A 17764-nucleotide genomic window follows, 5' to 3' on the forward strand; every position below is an offset into this window, starting at 1 on the left:
CAGCTGATCAATGACTCTCTCTCATCGATGTTTCTAACTCTCTATCTCTCTCCCTTCCTCTCTGTATAAAAATGAATAAAATATATTTACAAAAAAAAAAAAAAAAAAAGAAGAGTATCTGCTATGAGTCAAAATGGTTACTGACTCTGCTTGCCTTAGGCTAGGAAATATGGGGTTCACTCCTAGCTGTGCTGTAAACTAGCCAGCGGACATCAAGAAAGTTCTTTATTTCCCTGCAGCTCTCTAAGTTGATAGGGATGATGGGTGAGTAAAGTAGACGATCTCACGGTGCCTTCCACTCAGTAGAGACATCGCTGCAGGGCGGAGGGAGTACACACTGGGCATCAGACAGACGTGTGTGTGTGTGTGAGTGTGTGAATCCTGGCTCCTCCTTCCTGTGACCTTGAGCAACTTTATCTAAACTCTGTGCCTTAGCTCATCTGAAAGTGTGGCTATGAGAAGGACCTTAAAAGAACAAAATGAGATCCTGACATCATAGAGGGGATAAATGGTGAAGCAAAGGAGACTTAACTCAGGGTGATGAACACACATACAATCTATAGATGATGTGTTATAGGATTGTATACCTGAAACCTATATAATTTTATTAACCAGTGTCATCCCAGTAAATTCAGTAAAAAAGTGAAAAACACACACCCTGGTACTAATATTTAATCTAGTGTAGCTATGATAATTATTATCAGTATTTAATCTAGTGTAACTATGATAATTATTATCAGTCTGTGAACTCTTGCTGTATATTTTGAGACATTTTCAGAAGCAAAGAAGATCTCCCTGTAGTTTGTTTTAATGATTTATTAGTAACCCATTAGCTGGCACTTAGTACATTTGTGTTTTTGCTGATAACTGGCTTCCTAAAACACTGAGTTCTTTGAACTAAAACTTTCTCTAACTGGTAATTTTCTGGCTCATGTTTTAATTTGACACATAGTGTATGTCTAGCCTTGTAACACATTCAATCATATTATCCTTTTACCATGTGTAAAGTAAATGATATCATCTTTCCTCTGAATTAACTACTTTCTTTCCTTTTCACCCATTTTTAATAATTGAGTTGTTTAAGGAAACATTTTACTTCTCCCTAGAAGGTTAGTTTTGATGAGAAGACTTAAACCAATGAGTTCTGTTTGTTTAGCATAATTTTGATGGCTTAGAGATAACATAGTTCTAGTATATTCAAAACTAATTTTATACTTTATTTCAAGCAAACTCAGTGTATAAAATATTTGTGTTTATAATTTGCTTAATGAAGAAGTTATGGGCTTCCTTTAAATAGCCAGTTTTCCCAGTAGAATCAAGATAATTACTGTTTGAATTACATACAACTATATACGATTATATCAATGCACAGTAAGCTAGACAAGTATTAGACTGTGGTTAGGAGCACAGGCTTTGGAATCAGATAATGTACCTGCGGTTCAAAGCCTGGCTTTGACATGTACTTACTGGTACTGGCTGTGTGTGATCTTACTTCTTCATGGGAATAATAATACTCAGGATAGCCGAAACTGGTTTGGCTCAGTGGATAGAGCGTCGGTCTGCGGACTGAAAGGTCCCGGGTTCAATTCCGGTCAAGGGCATGTATATTGGTTGCAGGCACATCCCCAGTGGGATGTGCAACTAATACTTGTCTAGATGTTTCTCTCTCATCAACATTTCTAGCTCTCTATCCCTCTTTCTTCATCTCTGTGGAAAATCAATAAAAATATATTTAAAGAAGAAAAAAAAGAAAATAGTATGGAGTTTCCTCAAAAAATTAAAAATGGAACTTCAATTTAAAAAAATAATAGTACTCAGGATAGTTGTGAAGATGAAATGGAATTATACAGGTGAAGTGCGTAGCCTGGTGTCTGATGTACAGGAAGTGCTTTCATCTTATCCATTGTTAGTTAGTAGGTCACTAGAGGCCTGGTGCATGAAATTCATGCAAGGGACTCAGCCCTCAAAGCCCTGCTTCATCCAGAAGGTCATTCTCCTGTGCAGTCTAATTCGTATATTAGGCTTTTATTATTATAGATTATTATAGACTGGAGGCCCGGTGCACACGAAATCTTGCGTGAGTAGCTTCTGTTTGCCTCAGCTGGCCACCCCACCCATCGCCTCTAGTAGCTTCCGCCCCGCCCACCTGTCCCGAGGGCTGCTGTTGGTTTGGTCATAAAGGCTAGTCGGCCTCGGGCCTTTCATATAAGAGATTTTAGAGGTATGTATAACATACCCCTATCTTTGAATGTGAACTGAATCTTACTGTTTTTCATGTTTCGTTTTTTGCTTCCTAATATCAAACTCCAGCCTTAGTGTTTATTTATTGAATTGCTAACTGTGTGGATCCACTGGCTGCATTTCTTGTAACCTATCCTTTACCTGTCCTAAAGCCTTTCTCGTGTTATAATAACAAGAACAGGATATTTTGTTTTGTTTATTTGTTTAAATTATAGAGCTCCAACTCTGCCTTTGCATAAATCTCATGATATGCCAAACTTTTAGGTCAGTTAGAATGTTTCCACCTTTAAGAATCAGGAAAGCCAACTCAATGACTTAAACACACACACAGTATTTCCAATAACAAGAAGTCTGGGGATAGAGTGATTCCAGTGCTGGTTAACTCAGCAGCTCAGGACCCGAGTTCATTCTCTCGTCCAGCCCTTCCGTTCTAAGTGCATTGGCTTGTCCCCATGGCTCACATAGCTGGTTTAATTTCAGACATCCCCGAGAGGCACCAGAATACCCAGCTGCAGAAGAGGGGCTGTTTTCCTCCTGCCTCTCTCTATCATGGGCATGTGAGCTGGAGGGAAGGAAATCAAAACCTAGGTCGATTGATTTGCCAACTTCCCACAGCCGGTTCGAGGCGGTGGCAGTGGCTGCCGGAGGGAGAGTGGCCTGTTTGGGGCTTTCCTTCCCCCTGCCTCCTGGCAATCGGGCGTTTCCTTGTTAGTCATGGCGGGGCTTCCGGCAGAGTGCCGACTGGACCCAGATTCCCAACTGGCGGACAAGGTAATCCCCGAGCAAGTCAATCCCAGGGAACCAAAAGCTGGCTCTTCCTTTCCTCAGCTGGAGCCTGACTTAGAATCAGATATTGAACTGAAAATATAGTATTAGCCATTAGGAAAAGAATTTAAATTACTGTCTGTCCATATTTAAAATTTCTTGCAATCATTTCCACTGTATGTAATACTGAAATCCTTTGTGGTTGTCTGCTGCAAAAATGAATCTTTGACCTGGCAGCTTTAAATGCTTTTGACACCGTTGGGAATTTTAAGAATTCTTAATTTAATCTGTGCTTGTCCAGGGCTGGGGGCAGGGATGAGGGTGAGTTCTCTCCTTTTGAATTGAAAACTGTGCTGTTTGTAAGAATAGGCCTGTGCTTCTGGAACTTACGTTACCAGGTGGTGATTATTGGCATAGTAAGTATCATGTCTAACTTTTCTTTCTGGAGGCAGTGAAGAAGCAGCCAAGCACAGAGCTGAGTGGGCGGTGCGGGCAGTGGAGGCCTGCAGCTATCAGAGCAGCACACTGCAGGGGCAGAGGGTTTTAGCGGAGTGGGAAGAAAGAGGCCCAGCGTTCTGCTATGGACTCTGACTTCCTCTGCCTGGTCAGTGCTAACAGCCTCTCCTGGGCTTCCTCCTGAGCTCAGCACCAAACTGCTTCTCCCCTTCCCCATCCCACACTCCCTGGCTTCTGTCTTTCATGGAACTGAGTCTGATTTTCCTTGGTGATAACTTAGCTCTTGTCAGGCAGGGACTTGACCTGCCAAAAGGAGCAGGAAGGTCACTTTGCCAGGCCTCTGTCTGGCAGTGCCCACTGCCCTTTCTCCCGGTCTCTCAGACTGCTCACTCACAGGCCTCCCTGTGAGTCACTGTTAGAACCACACAAATAGAACCACACCAACTCAGCAGGTTTTTCTGAACGACCACTGAGTCACTGTTCATATTTCTTCTGTGTTCCTCCTCTTTCTGATCGGTAAGCTGAGGATATGCTGACTCTGGAGGAGGGCCGTGAAGAACTGGTGAAAGAGGCTGGAGTGCACAGGCGAGAGGGGGACCTTCCTCAGCAAAGGCAGGCAGGCCCTCTCACTCCCGGAGCTGGCGTGCAGAGCGCTGTGGTAGGAACTGAGTGGAGGTGTGAGACTGCCTTTCTCCTCTCATGAGCTAAAAATAGACTTCAGATATGACAGCCCCAAAAGATGAGGACTGCAGTGTATGTTCAGTGTCTAACTTAAAGTAAGATATGCAGGTGTGATGGATAGAACCATCTAAGTATTTCAGATGATCACTCAAGAAGTACTTTTATTTTATTTTATTTTTTGGTAGGGATACCATAGTCTAGAGACTCAGTCTGATAAATAGGGATCAATGTCCTATACTTTTACTCTTTTCTAGGTTAAATGAGTCTGGTACACTCTAATAAATATTTTTCTTGAAGAAAAGACTGTATATTTTAAAATGTGAGACAAAGAGAGGATCTATGACTATATATATATATATATATATATATATATATATATATATATATATCGGGGTGTGTGTGTGTGTGTGTGTGTGTGTATATATATATATATATATATATATATATATATATAATCTCCTAATATATATGCACAATACCACCTGCAACATATCCATAAAATATACTTATTCCTGAAGTGTATATAAATTGCCCAGGTCTGAAATCCTTACTTAATTCCCCTACACCCATGATTGGCAAACTGCGGCTCGTGAGCCACACACGGCTCTTTGGCTCCTGAGTGAGGCTCTTTCACAAAATACCACGGCCTGGGCAAGTCTGTTTTGAAGAACTGGTGTTAGAAGAAGTTTAAGTTTAAAAAATGTGGCTCTCAGAAGAAATTCCAATCGTTGTGCTGTTGATATTTGGCTCTGTGGACTGATGCCTTTGCTGACCCCTGCCCTGCACCACGGCCTGGGCTGAGCCCTCCGCACATGGAGCTAACCATGCTGACTCTGCTGAGTTAGAGCAGCCAGGACTCCGTGAAGGAGTGCTTCAGCTTTCTCTGGCTGCCTGCCTTCTGGGTCCCAGGTGACACCCTCATTGGATAAGCAAATAGAGATAGATGGCAGATAACTGGTTTTGTTTCTTTGTTTTTAATGCTCTTTCCCCCCCATTCACCTGGCTGAGAAAGCCTTTCTGATTGTTTAAAGTTAGGTGTAATGTTCCCAACTTGGGAATACCCTATAAGTAGGGCAGTCCAATTAGTTACTTCTCCCTATACCCTGGCAACAGCCACGTAGTCCGACTCATGGCGCCCCCTGATGGCCCGTATAGAAACTCATTCTCATGTCAGCCGGGACACAGCCCTCTGTGGAGGGTGGGGGAGAGTGGGCTGGTGCGGCAGCAGCCAGGTCGAGGGCTTGGCTAAAGGCTCCTCTCCTGGGGGAGGCTCAGTAGTGACCGGGGCTGGTTAGAGACAGCCGAGGGCTTGGCTAAGGGCTCCTTTCCTGGGGGAGGCTCAGTAGTGACGGGCTGGGTAGAGACAGCCCCTCCCCCACACAGGTGGGCACGTACAGTAGCGGTGGAATTGGTAACGAGGCGGTGGCTGGTGGGGCAGTGGTCTGGAGGTCAGGATTCTGGCAAGAAGATTGTATGAGGCCTTTTTGCTTCGTGGAGTGGGTGGTCCAGAGGAGGCATTCCTGGGGTCAGTGCCCCCCCCCCCCCTGCAGGCCTCTAGTGGGCTGGGCATCCTGCTCCGGTCTTGGAGACCCTGAGCACTGAGTGGGAGGGCAGTGGAGGAGCGGAGGAGGGGGCCCAGAGGGCTGGGAGGCCTGAGGAGCACGGAGGAGCCCTCTCACAGGCGAAGGCGGAGCCCAGCTCCATGCTCGGGGTCTAGCGCCGAGGGTCTCCACCCGGTAACTCAGGTGCAATGGGAGTGGGCTGGGTGACAGCCCTGAGGACACTCCTGGTGGGCCTCGCTCTGGGAAGCCCCTCCCCAGTGCCCTGTGTGCAGTTTTATGTGTAAATAAATGACATTGGCCAGAGGAGATCCCCTCAACCCAGCCTAACCCCGTCTGTCTTCCTACAGCAGGCATGTGGGGGAGGTGTGTGGGAATCTATTTCAGGTCTCTAGCATCCCTCCCTCCGGGGCGCCCAGCCCCACTCTCTTTTGGGGTTTCTGGGAGCCTCTTTCCCCCAGGGCCCCTGGGAGGCTTAATTGTCCTCCGGGCTGTTTCTCCCAGGGAAGGAGGGGGTCCCTGGAGCCCCCCAGGAAGGACGTTCCTGGCCCCCCTGTAGCCCTGCCCTGGGGTCTGCCCAGCAGCACGGTGGTCAGAGACGGACAGTCTGACTGTCTCCTTCTAGGGGCTCTGGAGCCACTTCTTCCCGGGGGCTGTCCCCTCCGGCAGGAGGGCTGGTGTGGGCCACGAGAAAGGCTCTTCCAGGGCGTCTGCGCAGGGATTCCTCTGGGACGGCAGGGCGTTTTCATTCCTGGTGTGAGAGCCTGTCATTCATTACTTTATTTCATGCTCTTAGCTTTTCCAGAGCTGATGCACTTTTTAGGATAGAATTGCATAATTTTAGAGTTTGACAGAACCTCACTGATTATGTAGCTTCTTTCCCAGCTAATGTGATCCTCTTTTCCCAAAACTTTTTTAGAAGTTGGCTGATTAGCCTTGGCCTGAATCCATTTATGGACTCCTAATTCTTAGGAAGTCCTTCTGTACGTTCAATTGACATTTAACTCATGGGAGTTTCCACCATCAATCCTGATTCAACCATTTATAGCAACAAATGGCTCAGTTCTTTTCACTCCAACACAAGAATGCCCGTCAGCTTGGACAGCTCTTGGCCTCCTTAGTCTCTCCAGGCAAGCTTTCCCTTAGCTTGATGGCCTGTTTTTTCTTAGTAATTTTGGGGAGTTTTGTACAATAAAGAAAATAGCCCTATGTCTTTTATATAAATTGTGAAATTTCCCTCGCTTTTGTCATTTGTCTTCAGGCTTTGTGTACAGTGGTGTTTTACCATGCAGATTTTTTTTTCTTAATGTAATGTGAAATTTATCAGTTTTTAAAAATAGCCTCTGAATTTTATATTCTTAAATATTTTTAAAAATTAGGATTTTTGTATCCTTAGGAAAGCTTTACCTGCTTTGAGGTTATTTTAAAAAATATTTTCTTCATATTTACTTCAGTACTTTAATGGATTTATTTTTATGTTTAAATTTAAATGCCATTATATTAAGTTCATGACATAGTTTTGGATTTATTCCCAGGATTTTTCATATTTTTTTATGCCAAGCAAACCCTCACATATCTTATACCTCTTTTATTGAAATTTTTAGCCTAAATATAAAACTGTTCATATGCTTATAGTTAAATGTTCAGCCTGTGAAAACGGTTTGACTGTTACTTCTTGCATTAGCCTTCTCTTGCTGTGTGCCACCTGCAGGTTAGTAAGCATCTCTTTTATGTCACTATCCAGGCCCCTGATTAAAAGTGACAGAAATGTTGGCCAGTGCCCTACCTGGTTTGGCTCAGTGGATAGAGTGTCGGCTTGTGGACTGAAGGGTCCCAGGTTCGATTCCAGTCAGGGGCATGTACCTTGGGTTGCGGACACATCTCCAGTGGGGGTGTGCGGAGGCACTGATCGATGTTTCTCTCTCATCGATGTTTCTGACTCTCTGTCCCTCTCTCTTTCTTTCTGTAAAAAATCAATAAAAGATATATATATTTTTAAAAATCTTTACCCAAGGACATGCTTATTGATTTGAGAGCGAGAGAAACATTGATGTGAGAAAGAAGCATCAAACAGTTGCCTTCCCATACGCTCCTAATCATTTGGAGAAGTTCTTCATGAAATTTACTTTTAGTAAACAAGGAAAGAAGCTTGTTTCCAGTGTCTTGCTATTACAGACAATGCTGCAAAGAATAAATTGGTCATACCCTGTTTCCCCAAAATTAAGACAGTCTCTTATATTAATTTTTTCTCCCAAACTTGCACTAGGTCTTATTTTCAGGGGATGTCTTATCTTTCCATGCGCTAGGTCTTATTTTCAGGGGATGTCTTATTTTCGGAGGATGTCTTATTGTCGGGGAAACACGGTATTCATGTATTTTATGTATAATATACATCTTATTATCTGTTATACAGCAGTATGATTCCATTTTATAGACTTAAAATTTATTTATCTTAAACTTTTAATATATCTAATGCAATGTTATTATTTTTATTTATTTATTTATTTATTTATAAAATATATTTTATTGATTTTTTTACAGAGGAAGGGAAAGAGAGTTGGAAACATCGATGAGAGAGAAACATCGATCAGCTGCCTCCTGCACACCCCCTACTGGGGATGTGCCCGCAACCAAGTATATGCCCTTGACTGGAATCGAACCTGGGACCTTTCAGTCCGCAGGCTGACGCTCTATCCACTGAGCCAAACCGGTTAGGGCCGATGTTATTATTTTTATATCTTTAGGTTCTTAGTGGATTTGGAAAGTGTTTTCTCATTGAAGGGAATAATTTCTGTCAGATATAAACCTGATCTTTCTATAATTCAGAGCTGTTAGTTTAAACCAAATCAAATGGGACTCCTGAGCCCAATTGGCATGGCTCAGTGGCTGAGCGTTGACCTATGAACCAGGAGGCCATGGTTTGATTCCTAGTCAGGGCACATGCCCAGGTGGTGGACTCGATCCCTAGTGTGGGGTTTTTAGGAGGCGGCCAATCAATGATTCTCATTGATGTCTCTATCTCTTTCCCTCTCCCTTCCTACCTGAAATCAATAAAAATGTATTTTTAGAAACGGAACTCCTGAAAAAAAGAGGGAGAAGGTTCAAGCAAACTGGCATATAACATTGCTTACCCTGAGATGTGTGTGGATGTCACTGGTGTCTGGGGTTTTCACATTCTGTCCCCCTACAGGTGAGCCACCTTCACTGGAAAACCCCAAACCATGAGCGGTGTTTGTGTCTGACATGCCATCACTGAGAAAACAAAATGAATCACAAACTGAAGTGTAGTCTGCATTGACCCTGGCTGTGTGGCTTGACTAGAAAGTCTATCATTTACAGGTAGATCAGGTCCATCTGCCTAGTAAAGAGGCTATTTTTTCTGATGCAGCTTTTTACACTGCATTCAGGTAGTTCTGTTAATGAAAATGTCAAACAAAAAGTGATTTCCCTCCCAAGCAGTATTAGATTGTGGTGTTGTCAAGAGTCTTGCAATTGAATTACCTTCCTGTAATCAATCCTGCCTTATCAGTTAACACTACTTGTAATGGACTGCTGGCTTCCAGAGGCTTCGTGTGGATTATTTAAAACGCCTTGCTGTCTGGAAGAGACATTGTCTGTGGCATGCCCACCTTCCCCAGGTGGCACGTTTCTTAGTGGAACACTCGTGAGGCTGGCTGTGCAGGCAGAGCATCCTGGAGCAGCTGCGGGGCACAAAGGCAGGGCCCTGTGAGGGGTCGTCTTACAGCTGGCCCTGCACTGTGTGCACTCAGCTAGACGGGGACTGGTGGCCTCAGAGTCCTTGCTAGTGCAGTTTTGCTCTTCTCCTTCATGTATGCCTATCAGGGGGTACTGCCAACCCAAGGGAAGAAATGAAAAAAAAAATTAATTTGCCATGAGGTTTGCCCTGATTTCATGTGTAATACTCAGCTTGGGAAGCCATTTGCTGTTGATGACTTTTGTAGGGTGAAAAATATTTTAAGAAGGTTGAGAAGCTGTGTGCAATTTATTTAGAATAAGTTGTATAAGAGAAATGCTTTGTCACAAACTTAGAGTATCAAATTCGTTCTCATGCTTGCTGCGGGGTCAGAGGTCAGAGGAGCATCTCCTGGGCCACAGGAGGAAGTGGGAGTGGAATCACGTGTCACCAGGAGGAAATTAGGAAGGAATGGTGAAGCCAAGCCACTGGGAGATGTGCCTGCTGCTGCCGTGTCTTCACCCACCATGGCCCACCACGCACGGATGGGCTCTCCATGGGACTGCCGGCCAGCGAGCTGCAGACCTACCTGGACGGATGCAACCTTGAAAGAACTGATTAGTTCAGGAAAAGAAGTCTACCGAGAAGCTGGAAAGAAGAACACACTTCAATTTGGCAATTGTCTTACAGATATTAAAGACCTGGCTGTTGAGAAAAGGAGATTGGCAGCACTCTGTCCTGAGAAAGGGGACTGACTAACCATGATCCCAGGACCCTGCCATCACAGAAGTCTCAGTTCGGAGATTAACGGGATAGAGCCAGATCACCCCTCTGAATCGGGCAACCCCTTCTTCCAGGAGCACGAGGCCACATTAAACTTTACTGACTAGTTTTTGAGTTTATTTTTCATTCAGTTATGTAAGACAAATTTACTCTTTTCCTCCCATTATTGCCATTAAAACTTTAAACAAATGATAATGCATTTATTTAGGCGTTAGGTTTAGATGTGCTATAGTATGAATATTATACTAGTCTGTAAAATATAGTGCTCTTAGCATTCTATGTAAAACTATTGTCAAATATACATGTGCAATAAAAGTAAACTTACAGTGTCAACATAGCAGCAATATTCAAAAATGCTTTTAATTTTGGGAGGTTTATAATCATAGAACTAGTTCAGAAATTCTTGAACTTTGATTTCTGTTTGCCTCTTACTGATAACTGACTATACTTAGATTGATCCTGAGTTGAGTTCTTATCAAGGAATGGGAAGGCTAACAATATAATACCAGTTTGCTGACTGACCAGAACAGCCATGTGATATTCTGTAGTTTTAATACAGCAGTAGGAGCCATTTCTAATACAAGAGAAACTGTAACGTGTGAGGAAGAGAACATATATGTTAGAACAAAGGAATTAATTCTTGTGTTTGATTTTGTGCAGATAAATATAGAAATCAGGTAACCAGCTTTCAGTGGCTTATGGTTGACTTCAGATACGAACCAATGGAGAGAACGCATGACTTATAGGAAAGGAAAACAAAAATAGCCAAGCAGCTTGCTTTCCTAAATGAATCATGGTGAAACCTGCTCCTGATAACTAGATAAGACTTGAAAGAACTGTCACTTGGTCTACTTTTAGGCCAGATAGAGTTCTGTAAAACCATCTGTTAGCAAGTTATGTTTTGCTTTCTCAAGGCCTAGAAGTATGTGGTGTAATAGTGTAGGAAGACAGCTGGATATGAGGAATGGTCGTTTTTCTCTCTGATCTCACAGGACTTCTACTGTGTTTTATGTCATGTGACTGAGTGGCACACTTGAAGATGAAAGATTTAAAAGTAGCTGAGGACAGAGGTAGGATTTTGGTGGATGGAGCTGAACAGAGCTGTGAAAAACAATTTCAGCCCTCTGGATACAGAACAAATGAAACAACAAATCAAGAAGCATTTATCCGTAAAAAATTGCTGAACTTGAGGGAAGAACAGTGGGAATTTTTTATGTTCTGGCCTGGGATTACTCACCAGCTTTCTCCCCTGTCCCCCCAGCCCCTGCCACCGCCCCAGATGCAGTGTAGCAGTTCTCTCAGGGTGGGGCAGGCTATGAAAATTAGCAACATGGCTCCTAGAGGAAGCCCACTGGAGTTGGAGCAGGTGAAAAGCCGTGCCCATTGGCCTTGTCAGTAAAAGTAATGATCTCAGTGGCAGCTGAACAAGGCCGTTCTGGTGGCCTCAATAGCTGTCCCCGTTAGGTTAAGCAGCAGACTGGTGGATGAGCTAAAACTTAACAGGTCCTGGAAATGGCACAGAAAAGCTCTCTACACATTCCTGCCCGACAAGAAGCCTCTGCAGGGAAGGCTGGAGAGGTCCCAGTCCCCAGATAGCCCTGGTTGGCTGGGGATTGAATAAATGTGCAGAGATGCAGGAGGGTCCGGCAGAAAGTAAGCGCTGGGTCAGACCTGAACTTTGTATTCCATAACCCCTACACAGCTCCATGGGCGAGGTTGGAAGTCTAGCTGCCTTACCATGTGTGAGTTGAATCTTCAACCAGTTATTGGCTGGTCACTAAACTATGTAGATGCAGGGGCAGCCCTTCTAAGTCAGTTTTAAAAATAAAAACAAACCGAAACCGGTTTGGCTCAGTGGTAGAGTGTCAGTCTGCGGACTGAAGGGTCCCAGGTTCGATTCCGGTCATGGGCATGTACGTTGGTTGCTGGCATGTGCAAGAGGCAGCTGGTCGGTGTTTCTCATCGACGTTTCTAGCTCTCTATCTCTCTCCCTTCCTCTCTGTAAAAAATCAATAAAATATATTTTTTAAAAGTAAAAACAAGAATTAAAAAAATAAAAGGCAACTGAGACATCATGGCTGCATTCCATGGGGGAGACAGTTCTTCAGATTTAGTCTAGGAACATTGCTAACATGGAAAGACGTCCACTTACTCAATGTAAATTGTAAATATCCATTTGGTTAAAAAGAAAGAAGCACATAAATATATGCTCAAAGGTTGGTGGACCCACGTGCACACATTCCCCCCCCCCCAGACTTTTTTAGCAATAATTCTCTCCAGAGGTTTACTAGTATAGAGATGTTTCTTTCACTTTATATTTTCAAAATAAATTAGATATCTTTTTCTACACTGTACCAGTAATACTTTGTAAACATGCACACACATACAGACACTTTTTAAAAAGTTACTCATAGCACATTCCATAGGAGCCCTGACTGGATAGCTCAGTTGTAGCATTGTCTCGTACACCAGAAGGTTGGGGGTTCAATCCCTGGTCAGGGAGAGTACAGGAGGCAACCAATCGATTGTTTCTCTCTCACATCGATGTTTCTCTTAACATCAATAAAAAGCACACTTATCCTCAGGTGAGGATTTTTAAAAAGTTACTCAGCATAACACTAACTGTGATTTGGTATTGTGAAGTTTACTAAATCAGATCCTCAGTCTATAAGTAGCACTTTTATCTGCATTCCACCTCTGTGTTCCTCTTCTATTGTTGTTGTTGTTGTTTTTTAATGTCTATTTAGTACCTTATAAAAACACTAGAGGCCTGGTGCACGAAATTTGTGCACAGGTGCGGTCCCTAGGCCTGGCGGGTGACCAAAGCGTGAGCATCAAGCGAGGAAGGGCAGGTCCCAGCTGACCTCTGGACCCCCAGGGCCCCATGTGCCCCCCTCAGCCTGAGTCATCGGGCCCTCACCTGGCTCCCTCAGTGCCTAGGAACCAGGTGACTGACCTGCCCCCCCACTGCCGCCGCTGGTCGCCATCTGCAGGGCAATCATGCCCTGCTTACATCCACTTTGGCCTGGTGCCACCCACTCACCCGCTCCATCATCCCACTGTGGTCCCACTCTCTTCAGGGCCCATCCACTGCCAGCACCACGTTGCCAAAACCTACCAGTTGAGGGGACAATTTGCATGTTAGGCTTTTATTATATAGGATTTGGGGCCAAAACTTATTCATATTTATTCACTTCTCCCCATCCTATTTCTCTGTTCCTATTATGCATTGCACATATGTAAATATTTATGCTTTATTAGAGTCATATAAATAGTAATTACTTGCCAAAACTGGTTTGGCTCAGTGGATAGAGAATCGGCCTGCGGACTGAAAGGTCCCAGGTTCGATTTCCGGTCAAGGGCGTGTACCTTGGTTGTGGGCACATCCCCAGGAGGAGGTGTGCAGGAGGCGGCTGATCGATGTTTCTCTCTCGTTGGTGTTTCTAAGTCTCTATCCCTCTCTCTTCCTCTTTCTAAAAAAATCAATAAAATATGTATTTTTTTAAAAGTACATTTAATTGTAAATTATTCTCAATTGAATTAGAGGAAGTTTCCAGTAAAAAAGGTAGATTGAAGTTGGTTGCTCAAATCCTTCCATAGATAAAAATGAGAAAATCTAAATATATATATATATATATATATATATATATATATATATATATATATATATATTTATGGAAAAATAAACTACTAAAAGCATTAAAAACGGATAGATGCTGGAGGAGAGTTGACTCCTAAAAAATTGTAATTGGGCTGAGACCGGTTTGGCTCAGTGGATAGAGCGACGGTCTCCGAACCGAAAGGTCCCGGGTTCGGTTCCGGTCAAGGGCATGTACCTTGGTTGCGGGCACATCCCCAGTAGGGGGTGTGCAAGAGGCAGCTGATCGATGATTCTCTCTCATCGATGTTTCTAGCTTTCTATCCCTCTCTCATCCTCTCTGTAAAAAAAAAAAAAAAAAAAAAAAAAAAATTGTAATTGGTAGGAGGAGAGTTGAAAGATTATGGCTTTTTTTGTCAGAGTTCCCTCCAGACTCTATGGTGGCTTCAGTGGAATGAAATGACAATGGAAACCTGAAGCCTTATGAGTAAAAGGTGACAAAGAACAGAGGTCAAGGATAGAAGAACAGATGGAAATTTAAGATGGAAGCAAGAAAATACTGCAGAAATGATGAGGCCAGCATCTGAGCAAAAACTGCCCAAGTCCAGCTGGTGTGACTCAGTGGTTGAGCATCGACCTATGAAGCAGGAGGTCAGGGTTCAATTCCTGGTCAGGGCACATGCTCAGGTAGCAGGCTCGATCCTCAGTGGGGGTGTGCAGGTGGCAGCCAATCAATGATTCTCTCTCATCATTGATGTTTCTATCCCTCTCTTCCTCTCCCTTCCAAAAGGTGGCAGGTTTTAAACTCAAGTAGAAATAGGAATGGTGCCGAAACCGGTTTGGCTCAGTGGTAGAGCGTCAATCTGCGGACTGAAAGGTCCCGAGTTCTATTCTGGTCAAGGGCATGTACCTTGGTTGCGGGCACATCCCCGGTAGGGGGTGTGCAAGAGGCAACTGGTCAATGTTTCTCTCTCATCGACGTTTCTAGCTCTCTATCTCTCTCCCTTTCTCTCTGTAAAAAATCAATAAAATATATTTTTTTTTAAAGAAAGAAATAGGAATGGTACAGTGTGGGTAATAGTAATAAAATGACCCTTTAATTCCATTGGACGATGAATGAGTTCCCACTTGAAATCTCAGCCAGATGAGAAAAAAGAGATCCAATTGGCTTTGTTTTCTTCCCACAGTCCCAGGTTCGATTCCAGTCAAGGGCATGTACATTGGTTGCGGGCACATCCCTGGTAGGGGGTGTGCAAGAGGCAGCTGGTCGATGTTTCTCTCTCATCGGCGTTTCTAGCTTTCTATCTCTCTCCCTTCCTCTCTGTAAAAGAAAAAAAATAAAATACATTAAAAAATAAAGAAAGCAGGTCTAATTAAGCCAGTTTACTATATATATATATATATATATATATATAGTAAACTGGCTTAATACCCACACACTCACACCACATACACACACACACACACACACACACACACACACACACGAAGCTTGTGCATGCGCAATATAAATAAAGCTGTCACTGGCGCCAGTCACGTGTGTGTTTTGATCTGTCATTATTGATCATGAATTTGGTTGATGCTTCTAATATAGGGAAAGGGCAAATAGCGATATTAAAATATTTCTTCTAATTAATTTTCTTTTGATGTGCACAGTGCACCAGCCACTAGTTTTAATATAATTGAATTTATCAGTGTTTTCAGTGCCTTATTTAAGAAATCCACTCTTACCTCAGAGTCAGAAAGATATTTCCCATATTTCTCCTAAAATCTTGCCTTTTATAACTAAGTATTTAATATTCACCTAGAGATTATTTTTTATATTTAGTGTGAGATAGGGTCCAAATTTTCTTATTTCAGAGTTTATTCTTTTCCCAGTTATTTTATTACTGCCCTTTTTTATATCAAGTCTCTGTATAATTGTGGGATTGTTTCTGGGTGTTCGGGTCTATTCCATTGAGCTTGCTTTCTGTTCTTTCAATACCATACATGTTGGTTTGGGCTTGATGTGAATGGGTACCCGGAGGTAATGGGATAATGTGCCTGTCTGACATTTCTCCAGTGCAACAGTTAAATTAAAGGGGTAGCCGCCCATTTACTAACTGGAGACACAGTGTGGACTGAGAACGGCATTCTGACATTTTTACTTCAAATAAAGCAGTGTTTCTCCAGCAGAATGTCAGTGACTTTTCTCATGAGTTCCTTACATCTGACTGGATCTTCTCTCTCAATTTGTCTAGGCTGTTCAGCTTGACCCTGAAGAAGCTGGTCATGCTGAAAGAAATGGACAAAGATCTGAACTCAGTGGTCATCGCCGTGAAGCTACAGGTGAGTTGACAGGATTGTTTGTTCAGGGTTCAAAGAAGCTGATAACCTTTGCCCACTATTAGGGCTTCAGAAGTGCTGATGGGGACCACCTCTCCCTTCACTCAGAACAGGAAGTGCAGCGCTGGAAAGACGATCGTGAGACCCCCCGATCCCAGTGCTGACTCTTAGCCTTAGTTTCTCCGTGTAGAGAACACAAACGGCTCCTCTGCCTGCCTGTGACAGCTGGTGTGAAGGCCCAGTGGCGCAGGGGCCAAGGCTGTGCTCGGTAAACCGTGCAGTCTGCTAGGGGGCTTATATCCCTTCAGCCTTTACCCAGGATTCATAGGCCACGCAGATACAGGGGTTGGGGTCTTCTTTGGAGGTTTTCTATAAGAGAGAAGAAATTTATGGATTATTATTTCAGAATTAGAGATTAAAATTTTACTGGGATATTTTATATTCTAAGCAATCCCCACATTTAACTCCCTATTCTTGTCTCAGTATCTTCAAGGGACCCAAAGTATTTCACATACTTTTAAAAATATACATATTTTATTGGTATTTTACAGAGAAGGAAGGGAGAGGGATAGAGTATTAGAAACATAGATCAGCTGCCTCCTGCACACTCCCCACTGGGTATGTGCCCGCAACCAAGGTACATGCCCTTGACCGGAATCGAACCTGGGATCCTTGAGTCCGCAGGCCGAAGCACTATCCACTGAGCCAAACCAGCTAGGGCTCACATATTTTCATATTCTAAGCATTCCTGAATTTCTGGGAGGAAGGGGAAAAGTGAATTACAAAAGAGTTAAGGAATGTATTTGTTGCCAGCTAATTACTGAATGGCAGAGTGGGACTAGCAATTGAAGAGCTGGTAATTTATGTGGTCACTAAACACCATTACCAGACCTTCTTTTTTTTTTCTTTTTTAAATATATTTTATTGATTTTGTACAGAGAGGAAGGGAGAGAGATAGAGAGTTAGAAACATCGATGAGAGAGAGTCATCGATCAGCTGCCTCCTGCACACCCCCCACTGGGGATATGACCGCAACCAAGGCACATGCCCCTGACCGGAATTGAACCCGGGACCCTTCAGTCCCCAAGCCGACCCTCTATCCACTGAGCCAAACCGGTCTCGGCCATTACCAGACCTTCTTAACTGATAAGTCTTCTCTAATGATGGCTCCCTAGAGTATACTGAGATTCTCAAATGCCTCTGGAATCATTAAATAGTTCTTGAATTTTTCCGTTTAAGCGTGCCATATATATTTAATTCTTAGTCATTAAAAAATAGCGAACTCTATGGTAACTCCCTACTACCGGATATTTTATGAGCCAGACCAACTGTCATGCAGCAGTTTCTGTACTGCCATTGGTTTCATTAACATCCACATCTACAGCGATCACAGTATGTGACCCATACACTGAGGCCCTTTGTTTCTGAGATAACATTTTCTTAAATTAGATCTCAAAACTTAAAACGTTTAAATTACTTGTTATGAATTCCTTTGTGTCCCACCTTTTCCTCTTACTCCCTGTTCATTTTTGGGCATGATTCTTCCAATCCTGTGACACTTACGCAGACACGAGGGGCCGGAAGAGAAAGTGTGGGGCAAGCACGTGCCAGTGGGAACTCTCAGTGTCTCCCCCTTTCCTGGCTCAGCACCGTTTCCAGGTC

General features: G+C 43.4%; 1 protein-coding gene across 1 annotated transcript in view; it reads left to right on the forward strand.

Moving 5' to 3' along the window:
- Positions 1-17764, forward strand: part of PACS1 (phosphofurin acidic cluster sorting protein 1) — an 87831-nt gene that overhangs the window by 33330 nt on the left and 36737 nt on the right. The window contains exon 2 of the mRNA XM_084893855.1: positions 16018-16105. Coding sequence (XP_084749981.1) covers positions 16018-16105 — 88 coding nt within the window. The remainder of the gene's footprint in view (positions 1-16017; positions 16106-17764) is intronic.

Source organism: Pipistrellus hanaki, assembly GCF_964339955.1.
Source record: "Pipistrellus hanaki genome assembly, chromosome: 9".
Classification (NCBI taxonomy): domain Eukaryota; kingdom Metazoa; phylum Chordata; class Mammalia; order Chiroptera; family Vespertilionidae; genus Pipistrellus; species Pipistrellus hanaki.